Source organism: Hylaeus volcanicus, chromosome 5, assembly GCF_026283585.1.
Source record: "Hylaeus volcanicus isolate JK05 chromosome 5, UHH_iyHylVolc1.0_haploid, whole genome shotgun sequence".
Taxonomy (NCBI): Eukaryota; Metazoa; Arthropoda; class Insecta; order Hymenoptera; family Colletidae; genus Hylaeus; species Hylaeus volcanicus.
Window position 1 is genome coordinate 7,898,487 of NC_071980.1, and position 11,850 is coordinate 7,910,336.

The following is an 11,850-nucleotide window of genomic DNA, read 5'->3' on the forward strand; positions in this document are numbered from 1 at the left end:
TCGGATAGATTTTTCGGAATATTTCAAATTTATCTTCTTTCTTAGTTAAGAGCACACTAGAATCCCGATTGTCAATTCAATTTTGAGCTTTTGAGAAAGAGTAGTTGCAACATGTTTAATTTTGTTGTCATTAATTAAGAATACCTGGTATTGACGAATAATCTTCAATTTTGTTAACTACCTGAAAAATTAGATTACCTGCCAGATATTAGCACGCGTCTCGTCGGTCACGTAAAAAGTACGTGTTCGGTAGACCGTTCGTCAACTACCGGTCACGTAAAAGTAAAACGACACGTGACCCTTTTAATAAAAAAATATCTCTGCCTCGAATCTGTTCATGGCAAATTCGATAAATTTATTGCTCATTTGCTCGCCGCTATTCATTTGGATCATCCGGAGCAGTTTGATTTACAGTGTGTTTTTATAATTATACAAAATAAGACCACATCGAGCGAGAGAACATTAAGACCACCCAGCTGGTGTAGAATGAACGTTTATTCATTAAACCACACAGAGCGGTTTCATTTGGAATTAGCTGTTATCATTATATAAAACAAAATCACATCAAGCAAGACAGTTGTTAATTTAACATTAAGGCCAGGATTTCGGTCATTTCGATTCATGTATTCTCAAAATTCTTCGTTAAATCGCTCGATTATTAACAATGCTTTCATCGCAATTTTTAAGGACCATTATTGTAACATAGAATTAATTCGCCTCCTAATTACAAAGATATAGTTGAACCAGGTAGTTTTAGTATTAAATAAAATGTCTCACTTGTTATTTCTATTTTAAAGTGGTAGTTTCGCTGTATTTAAATGAAGATGAATATTAATGAATATCCTCAGGGTTGTATAAATTGTATAAACTGTTTCCAGACTGAATGTACTTAATGTGTCCTTAATTAATAATCGTTATATATATATTTCCATAGGTTGCATTACGTACGTTTGCGACGAGCAAGGTATCGCATTCACAGGTGATGCTCTTTTGATACGTGGATGTGGTAGAACTGATTTCCAGGTTTGTATTGCAAGTAAACAAACCCTAAAGATTCTTTTGGAGAACCCTTTATTTTCCTAAGCACACTTATTATTAAATGCATAAGATACGCAGTCTATTTACAAAATCAAAAATCTGCCGTAAAGAAACGATTTCACGCGGGGAATTTTGTAGTTGGAAGAAGTTGCGAAACGCCATTCTATTGATGTCACGTGTAAAAGCTGCGGCGTCTAAATAAGTGATGCGCACCAGTACGCTGATGTTACCGCATACGATATCGAACCAACACAATTTTACGTCAGCGCTTCCCGTGCAAAAAAGTCCCCTGGCCAGATTTCAAGACGCTTACTACGAAGCTTAATAAATTAACGCTTCGCCTACTGGGAGGCTATTTATAGTTTTCGTTTTAATTTTAACGTTTATCACAAAAGATTGTACTTAAAAAAAATTCCCAACTTTCTCGAAACGACTACTTTAATGCATCCTTTGTATCGCTCGTGTCATTTGCGTCACGACTGTTATCGTATTACAGGGTGGCTCGGCAGAAGTTTTGTACAAGTCCGTTCATACGAAAATTTTTACCCTGCCGGCGAATTACAGGCTGTACCCAGCGCACGATTACAATGGCAGAACGGTTACCACGGTGGCCGAGGAGAAGGCCTTTAATCCCAGATTAACTAAATCTCTAAACGAGTTTGTCGACATAATGAACAACCTTAATCTTCCGTATCCAAAGATGATTGGTATGCTAATTTTCTTCCCGTAGTTTATCCCGAAGTGGCGACGAGCCGTTTCGCGCGAAACTACCCTGGAAATTTCGTACCAACTGTCGGGCAGCCATTAAAAATTTTGTTTAACGCTTTCAGATAAAGCGGTTCCGGCGAACAAGGTTTGCGGATTGTACGAGCTCCCAGAGAAGGAGAAACCATGAAAAGGTCGCGGTACGCGCCACGGTACCGACCTCTCCGTTCGCGTTTCAACTATCGATGAAGCGTTAATTGGATTTCGTCGTTTCTTGGTGTAAAAACATTGCATAATAAACGGGACTACCAGTAGTGTCTGCAGAGAAGTATTATAATTACCGCTTTCTTTGTTTCTGTTAATAAACGCTCGACGGTGCTGCTGATTGATACTTTTGTCGTTCCCTTTTATCCTGTGAAACTTGGAATGAAATGTTCTTGACAATAGTTGGACGATGACTGACAATGAGTCCTCAGGGGCTGTAGCGGTATTTGTAGCTACGGTACGGGCTTAGCAACCCCGAGGTACCCGAGCTAGAGGGGGGAGGGGGGGGCCAGCGGGCCCCAAATAGATGAAAAGTAAGAGATGCTGCAAACAGTATTAAAACAATGCAGGGGTCATGTAAGACGATGATAAGAAGAATAGAAATAAGCTAGTAATAAGTAAGCTGTGGTGTAATAACTTTGTATAAGTTACGCACTTCAAATAAATGAATGAATGACTGACGGTGACTGAGAAGGATAACGTCGACCTCCACGAATCGTGGCTGTTTACTTATACAGCAACTGAATGTATTGGGTTGTCCGGAAAGTTCATGCCTATTTTTAAGAAAACTTGAAAGGCATATTTGAATATTGATTCATATTTATTGAATTATATATGTACCATTTTGTTCCACAACCCTTGCACCTTTTAAGGAGCGTACATATGTTATTTGTTTTCAACAATTCCGACATATTCAGACCTGTACCGCCTTCTAAAAATCAGCATGGACTTTCCAGACAGCACAATATATTTGTTATGATGTATAGGAAGGAAATTTTTGGGGCAACCTTATATATTCCATTGAACAACAAACGATAAGTGCTAATAATTGTGGTAGATATACAATAGGTTCATTCTCTGGAAATAGATAACGATAATCGAAAATGTTTAATTCGAATTTTCGAATAAATGCTTGTTTCAGTTAAAGCGATGATAAGAATTTACCACGAGGTTCGTGCCGGTTCACATCAACAAACCGCGACCGTGGAATGTGATGTTTACATTGAACTCGACCGATGAACCAGGGATCAGGCTCGCGATACTTTATTTTGCCCCCATAAACCTACCTTGAATCTCACGCGTGGTTGTAGAACGAAGTTGTAATCTCATGTCTGAAAATTTAGTAACGTTTCGTTGAGAATCTTCTCCATTGTTGCCAAATGTTTGCAACGCTCTCAAAGTGACGTGGTCCGATTCGAAAAGTTAATTAAATCTTTCCAGGTACATCGTACGCGCTGGGGCTCGGGATTATTCAGACCGCGGCGCTCGAACGCCTTTATTTTCCAACGATAAACAGTCCCTGTAAACCTGTCATCTTCCGCGTGTAAAAATGATCTCGCAATTAAATAATCAGTGTCTCGTGGTACGTGGATATTTTTCATATTCGAAAGCACATAAAAAATCCACGCGATAACGTCAAATACGCTCGATAAAGTTTTCTCTTAATATCAATAAAGCAGAGTGCATTCTGTAATATCTGCGAATTTTACGGAATAATATATTATTATTAATTTGATAGGTGACCAAGCGTAAGCGGATCACTTGTGAGCGAAGATTGCCTGCTACTCTTTGGACTAAATTCAACAATAACATTTACAATTCGCAGATCTCCGTGAATTTTACAGTATAGAAATAATATTATTAATTCCTAATGCGAACGCCATTTCCAAGCATAAGCGCGCAACTCGAATTAGCGAGTAGAAGTTGCTTTCCTACCCTTGGGAGTAACTTCGCCAACAACATCTACAATTTCTCGATTCGAATCCCCAACGAACCCCCGATATTCGGAACTAAAAAAATACATTTCCATAGTCCTCAAGATCCACCCGACCGTCGCGTGATACGAGAAATCGGGATCACCGTTAATTTTCCAGGCAATTCATTCCCAAAGAACACTATCTCCGGACCAATTCGACCGTCTAGTACCCTCGACACGTGGATGCTCGGTATTAATCGTTCTCGAATATTCATCCCTGACGAATTCTTCGTGTTTGAACGTTAAAGCGCTCTGATTTTTCGTCTCTGCGCCAAACGAAAACGCAGAGGCGATAATAGAGACGAAAGGTGGCTGTAATCGGGCGGCTCGAACGGTGCTTGCCTTGTCGAAACTCGAGACGAAGAGACCCCCATGGTGTGCCGCTGGTTTCTGCTGCATAGCTGAGGGTTGAAATCGATACCGTTTCCAGGGTAACCGGTGGGTACGGTGGCCGACACACGGGCAAAGGTATGGGCCAAGGCTATCTGCTCGTGCATTTTCATGTTCTTCTCGGAGGGGGAGGAACAAAAAAAAATAAAAAAATAAAAAAATAAAAATAAAAATAAAGAGGGACTGATAAAAGCCACGCGGAATGTGTAATTTTCCGGGTCCGGTGGCTCGGGCGAAAAATAGAAAAATCAGGAAGGAGGGGGGCGTTGTTAACGAACGAAATGTCGAATAGATGCTCGATAAGAAGGTGTACAAGGGTTATTCGAGGCTATGGAGATCATAAGGAAGGATTCGATGGGAAGATCACTCGAGAAATTTCATTTAATATTTTCACGTATCGAAAATTGTTGCTTGCGTTATGAGCAGCAGCCTTTAATTCCAATATTTACCTTCCGGAATTGATTAACTCTGTCGTTAGTGGGCTACTCGCGATACTTAATTTTGGGAAACAGAGCTTTTAATAGTATGCACGATTTCATATTAATTCACATTAATTTCAATGTTTACCTCCTGGAATTGATCGACCGTGTTGGTTGTCTGCTTACTTAATTTTGGGAAACAGACAGGACTTAATGATAATGTGCAGCAATAATTGGTAGCTTGTATTAATATATATTAGGCGCAGAAATTAATTCAGTGCCTTTACAGTTTTAAGTCCAGTTTAGTTTGAAATATTTACGAGTCATTTGCACTAAACCTAATCTCTATTACAAGCGTAGCAGTCATCAAATTTCGCTTTTCGTTATTCTTCAAAAATCCAGAATCTTGGTTTAAAATGTTTAAATAGTGTTTGACGTATGCTTGCCACGACGCTTCGTTCCACTGATTCGATTATGTCTTCGTCTTCATCATTCGGCCTCGCCTTGGTTACGCATTGCACGCATAGGGACGTATTATAGGCGAATGTACACATGATGTCACCCTGTTGTATTATTCTTTGTGTATTAATAGCGTCGTTACTGGTCCAACGATAGTGACGTTGAAAGAGAATGCAAGTGTTCTGCAAATTTCTAATTGCGTCACTAAAAAATGCTTTAGAATCTTTTCTTTTTTTTCTTCAATAATCTTTTTTATCTTTTCTACGCATTAACTATTTTCGAATCACCTATCGTTTTCATATTCTCGATCTTCTAAAAGAGTGTAAACTTGCAAACTAATTCTAAATACCACGTAATCCATGCGTTTATTAATAATCGATAAATACTATTGACGTTTCGTTTAATTAAGAAGGAACGTAAATACAAGAACTGGGTTAGGAATGAATCGATAAAGCAATTGTTTTCGACGCCTTGATTAATCTATCGGTTTCAAACGAGCTTTAGTTCTTTTTTCATTTACGTTCGAACAACAATCTTTTTATAGGCTTGTCAACTCTGATTTGTTTTGTTCCCTTTTTCAAGAATCGAGACATCGGTTGACTGCGACGGATGACGCGTCCAAACTCTGTCATTGATTGGCATCGGTTGATGTTTCTGTACCTAGGACCTAGAGAGTAGCTTGTTTCGAACGCTGTTATCAAATAGTTTGAAACAATGCACGCCGCAATTAGAATATAGACGCATAGATCGAATTTAACGTTTAATTGAATTTTCGCGTAATCGCGTGTCGTCGATCGCATATTCGTTCAAAATATTAATTATATATGCCTCGATCAATACCCATTGTACGCCGAATGCATCGCTGTGCCCCAGACAACATAAACCAGCGGATCCTGTAATTTTTCAATGATAATCGTCCATGTAAAAACGTATACTGTCTTATTAGGTTTGTCTTTGTTAACTCGCAGTATTGCAACACACATACTTTTGTTACATTTTATTTATTAGGTTGTCCCGAAAGTTTCTTTCGTTTTATTAATAATTAATATATACACAATATTTTATGTCTTATGTTACATCACTGAATTGTGTACGATTCATTTTGCTTCATTGCTGTTACAGCATCAATGTCCTAAGAAATTAGATTGTCTATTTATATAAACACGACCACATCAAATAATCGAGTGCAACTCACGAAAGAAACTTTCGGGACAACCTAATACTATGGTTAGAATTTTTAATAATATATCATGATTAAATTAAATTGGCTTTAATTACAGTTTTTAATCGAATTAAATTGCTGGCAATTACCGTGCCAGTCGACACGTTAAACAAACGACAAGAAACCAATTTATCCACCCAAAAAAATGTCGACTCAAGCTCGTAGGTGTTGGTCTGCGAAGCAAAGAGGAGAATAATTAAACATTTCTCCAGGTAAAAAGTTTCGCGGAAGCCCGAGTTACCGACTCGAACACGTTGTTCCGTGCGGAATTTACTTCGGTCGTTAAATCACACGGTCAGCGTATGACCAACGCTAAAAAGTTTCCTTTCGCACTTCGCGGAGTAAATGATGCCGTTTAAAAATCGCAAAGATTCCCGCCACATTATCGACTGACCACCTCGCGCATGCGAACGCCGCCCCTCCTCGCGGCCACCCAGCCGCGGCCTCTGATTGGTCGAATCGTTTCAGCGGCACCGGCGCCGCGCTCCGCCGCCATCTTGGTTTTCTCGGTGAAGCGACCCACCCAGCAGCAGTGTCACAGTAGTACGCTGCGGTCTCGTATACGGCGGGTGTGTGGGTGCTCTCTTATACAGCGAATCGTTCCGCAAAAGTTTCTCTGGCGTTTGTTACGATCAGTGCGTCGTCGTTACACGGTAGAAGAAACCGAGGGAGGCGCATTAAACGTTGGACGAAACGAGGAAATCGAAAGTACGACCGTGTTCGGGAATTTAACAACGGGGCCAGCCAGAGGACGAAAGATGAAGGGGATGTTGGTAGCCGCGCTGCTGGCCGTTCTGACGATCTGCCGGGTCCAGGTGAGTACAGATTCGATTCTGCTTCGGAATAGAAAAACAAAGACGTGACGGGAGACGTATGTAACAACGCCACCACGAATCGATCACGCCGGACAATTTCATCGCGGCCGATCTCGTTGTCAATTCTTCTTTTTCCCTGCTTTCGCAAAAAATCGCGTTTCTCGCGTTCGTAACTCGTACTCGAGATACGTTTGTTCGTGGAATCGATATTTCTTTGGATCGTCTCGAACTAGATACTCGAAAACTTTTAAGCATTCGGTGGTGGTGTCTAATGGTCCCAGTTAACGTTTGCGAATGGAAAACAAGCTTCTAAAGTATCGTCGATTACGAAACTATCGTCTCTCGCGAGGCTTGTCAAACTTTCGGATCTTTCTTTCCCCAAATTTGGGTCTGTCAGACCTCGGCGATGCCACTTATGTAACGCTTTCAGACACCCACTCGAGGGTTGAATTCTTACGCTCGTTTAGACTGGTACGTAATATTTTACTATTTCTTTTTTTTTTTTTTTTTTTTTATATACCCTTACCCGACCGAACGAGCGGCAAATGTCACGCGCAACGCGCACCGCGATCGATGTAGTGTCTACGGTGTACAACTCGCCTTGCAAAATTCCCTTTAAATGCTCGCCGATTAGCCTGTGCTACCTGTCAAACGGTTCGCGGGGCTCGATCGATGTGACGTTCATTTTGTGCCAAAGAGGGGCAAACTGAATATCTAGATAAAAATGTGTAACGAATAAGAGGTAAACAACTATTCGCCCGTAATAAAGATTAGAATTTGAATTGCAAAGTTGACATGTGCACACTAGGTATAGAAATTAATTCTGTGCCTCTATATTTAATCGTTTATGATTCTTGGATAAACGAATATATATTCGTCATAATTATCAAGTACATTTGTAATCCATTGGAAGGATAACGATCCAAGTCCCAACTTGACAGCCATTACAATTTATCCGCATGTTAGAATTTCAGTAGAACTGCTTATCGTTGTTCTTCTACCAGACTGGTGGTATACTTGACAATTATTAGTCGTAGAAAGTAATTCTCTACCTATATCTATTAACTTGCTGTTTCATTATATCGAAGTATCAACTATCATAGTAATAAAACATGCAGAACAACTCGTCATTTGGTTTTAGAACCATGCGTGTTCTCTTGGAGTGTATGATCGAGGAAAGATTGAAAGTTGTACAATTATTCTTGATAAACAAATGGTAAACTTGCCTTGGAGAGGCACAGAATTCATTTCCACGCTTAAATGTGCAGCATAAGAACTGGTAATCGTGTAAGCTAGTCCGATAATATGAATGTTACATAAAAATGTTGATAGCATCCTAGCAACTTTTTATCTGGATGATACGTAACAGTACAGAAAAAACTATTTGATTGAGTAACATACACTTATCGTTCAACAATAGGAATAAAGAAAACAAGTCGTAGAAGTTGTGTAGAATTGGCAAGTTAGGGGAAAAGAAAATTCAGGAATAACATTCTAGGATAGACTATGATATTAGGTTGTCCCAAAAGTTTCTTTAGTGAGTTGCATTCAATTATTTTCTGTGGCAGTGTTTATATAAATAGACAATCTAATTTCTTAGACATTGATGCTGTAACAGTAATGAAGCGAAATGAATTGTACACAATTCAGTAATGTAACATAAGACATAAACTATTGTGTATATATTAATTATTAATAAAACGAAAGAAACTTTCGGGACAACCTAATACACTGGACAGTAGAAACATGAAGGTTCGGTTTTAGAATCATTTTGATATATTAATAGAAATTATTTTTCATATTTTATATATGAATTTTGTTAAGATAAATTATGATACACTGGACAGTAGAAACATAAAAATGTAGGGTCTAGTTTTAGAATCATTTTGATGTATAGAATCGAATTAGTTTTGATATTTTATTCAAAGAAACTTTTATCCACCTCTGATTTTTAAGTGGTTTATATTGTGCGGCTGTAACGATCGCCAGCATCGTGCTTACGTTCACTGCGAATGTTTGCCTTACGTCGTGAACTATGCGATTCACCGCCTACCATACTCCAACGCTCTTTTCATGGGATCGAGCGGCATTATCCCCTTGCACTCGAGAGACGGCTCTCAGTCGCCATTGCCTTTTATACGGCGACAAATTTTGCTTATCTGCAATTTGTCTTTTTTCAAATATAATTTTAATAGTGTTTACGGATCACGAATATTAGATTGAGACGGAAACCTCGATCAGTGACGTTACATCGAGAGTTCATCGTACAACATTTTTTACCCAAAATTTTCTCAGCTCTTCTTCGTTACATGAAATTCACAAAAACGCAATATCAATTAACGCACGTCCACTGTTGATAATTTTTCCTTTGTTCTCTACACAACATTTCGCTTTTGTTTTGTGAATTTCAGAAATTGAATTGCGAATTTCAGGATTTCAGCCGTTTTACAAAGTGAAAGATGAGTTGAAATTTTGAAGTTGAAAAGGTTGGAACGTTTCGCTAAATAAAACGCTGAAAACGACCGCGGAACGTTTAATTTTAAAAGATAATATGATGAGAAGCACCGGGAAAATGGGTCTCGTGAATTTTTATTTCCAACGCGACAACGATCCAAAACACATGGCCTACATCGTTAAACAATGGCACGCTTTTAATACCGTGCACATACTGCCGTCACCGCAATCTCCAGATACGAATCCCGTTGTGGGTGTTCGGTCAGAATTGGAAAAATAGATCGAGAAAACGTCGTGTTACGAGTAAAGCTCGAAGCAGGTGCTTTACGCAGGACTGGGTGAAATTAAAACCTGAATTTAGTAGGCGCGGGGTTAAATTCTTCGTGTTGTTACTAACAAGGGATATTTGGGAATCGATACACGTCGAAATAATTTGAATCTTTGCTGAAACGAAGTCGATGGAAATCTAATCACAATCCCTCCCTTTCATTTTGGTCGAGGAACGGTTTTTGAATGCAACATGTAACGGTTTTTAACGTTCTATAACGTCGCAGTAAGAAATAAAAAAAAAGAATTTATTTTTAATAATATTTTCCGCGCCATAAACCTTTTCACCACACGTTGCATAAAAATTGCTTTCGCAATTTTGAGGACGCTTTTATATTGTACAACCTTTGTTCATGGAATTTTATTCTATCCGTGATCAAATTCGAGTTACCGTGCAATATAGGTACGTATTATATGTAGCGCGCGACAGATTTCGGTCAGAAGTCTCGGTTAAAATCTGAAAAAATCATAACTCTTGATTGGGTAAACGGATTCCAACAATCGAAACAGGAAACTGCGTGTCGTTTGATAGAGAATTTTTAAAAAATATGAAACTATGGAAACATTTCGTTTGTCACTTCTTTTTGGTGGTGAAATATGTAAAAAATTGTCAAATTTTTTAAAATTCATAGCTCCCTTAATAATGGATATTTCAGATTGAAACTTTTTTTCGTTATAGACCTCGCGGAACCCTACAAAAATCGTATAGAAAGTTTTTCTTTAAAGCGAAAACCCAATTTTTCAAAATGAAAGGAAGGTCTTTTTAAGAATTCGTAAAGGGGGTTGTCTGTCGATTTTGGTCAAAATTAAAAATTGTCTATAAAAATTATTTCTACTTCCTCGATCAAAATGCAGCGTATTTCGTCAAATAACATGTACGCGTAACTTCTATTATTTGCGAGAAAAAAATTCCTGAAGAAAGGAAAAATGTCTGTCGATTTTGATCAAAATGTAAGATTGTTTATAAAAATTATTTCACGCTTTCTTTGGTCGAAATGAAACATATTTCGGTGAAAACACAGGATCAATTTCTATTTTGAAGTGATATGGAATAATATATATATATATATATTTTAAATTCGAATTAATAAGTAGAACTTCACAATTATTTCAAGCAACTATAAAATAAAATACTAGAAAATATTATTTCAAATAATATCACTTAAAAAGCCATAGTTTCTGTACGAAGATCATTCCGTAATCAAAACGTATCCAACGGCTGCTGATTCGTGTCCTTTTGTTCTCTCGGCGCAATAAACTCGCGACCCAAGTTTCTAGATTAGAAATTAGGCGCGTCCGCGTGTCAAGGGAACTTCGAAAACCGGTTAATCAACGCTCGGCCGACCGACTCGTAAATTACGATTTTCACTGCAGCCGGGGAGCCAAGAAAAAATAGGAAACGTTGTAACTAATGGCGACAAACCCGTGGGTTAGCTACCAACGCTACAGTTGCACGCTATCCGTGTTTCCCGGCGCGTTTACGTTTACGGTAAACGTAAATTCTCCTCTGTATCTCGCCTCTGTAAAGCGTTAACATTTTCCTCTCTCGGTCTACCGTGCATAAGTTTTCGGGCTCGTTCTTTTCTTCCTCGACAAAAAAAAAAGGAAGAAGAAAACAAAAAACAAACACACAGCGCCCGTTCTTTACGAAAACGGTCCGCGTTTAAAATGTTTCAAAGGGCGTCCATCTCGGGGGAGTAACCTTGTGTATGCGCAAATTATCACGCACTAACGAACATAGGCGAAATGCCGCTCTGGCGTCGCGGGACAAAGACGAGATTGCAAATACATACACGTAAGTCGTAAAGCGGATTTGCGAACGATTTTCTCGTTAACGTTAATTTTCCGTGACAGTTCGATTTACGTGGCCCCGTTTGCATCCCGACCAACAACGTCGCGAAATGAAATCCCGCAATTGACGGAAAAGTTGTCGTTTTTTCCCATATATATATATTCTCTCTCTCTCTCTCTCTCTCTCTCTCTCTCTCTCTCTCTCTCTCT

The 11,850-nt window shown here is 38.9% G+C and overlaps 2 protein-coding genes across 7 annotated transcripts in view; both read left to right on the forward strand.

Annotated features, from left to right (window-relative positions):
* The window catches only part of LOC128877161 (persulfide dioxygenase ETHE1, mitochondrial), a 5,299-nt gene extending 3,165 nt beyond the window's left edge, over positions 1 to 2,134 (forward strand). Inside the window, exons 4-6 of the mRNA XM_054124225.1 lie at positions 935 to 1,023; positions 1,535 to 1,745; positions 1,869 to 2,134. Coding sequence (XP_053980200.1) covers positions 935 to 1,023; positions 1,535 to 1,745; positions 1,869 to 1,933 — 365 coding nt within the window. The 3' untranslated portion in view covers positions 1,934 to 2,134. The remainder of the gene's footprint in view (positions 1 to 934; positions 1,024 to 1,534; positions 1,746 to 1,868) is intronic.
* A 4,643-nt stretch (positions 2,135 to 6,777) lies between these two features.
* The window catches only part of LOC128877619 (amyloid-beta-like protein), a 42,916-nt gene continuing 37,843 nt past the window's right edge, over positions 6,778 to 11,850 (forward strand). For 4 of the 6 annotated variants that reach the window (XM_054125072.1, XM_054125073.1, XM_054125077.1 and 1 more), the window contains exon 1: positions 6,779 to 7,068. In XM_054125072.1, coding sequence (XP_053981047.1) covers positions 7,012 to 7,068 — 57 coding nt within the window. In that variant the 5' untranslated portion in view covers positions 6,779 to 7,011. Of the gene's footprint in view, positions 7,069 to 11,850 lie in introns of all 6 variants that reach the window. The other 2 variants (XM_054125076.1, XM_054125074.1) reach the window with 1 other exon arrangement.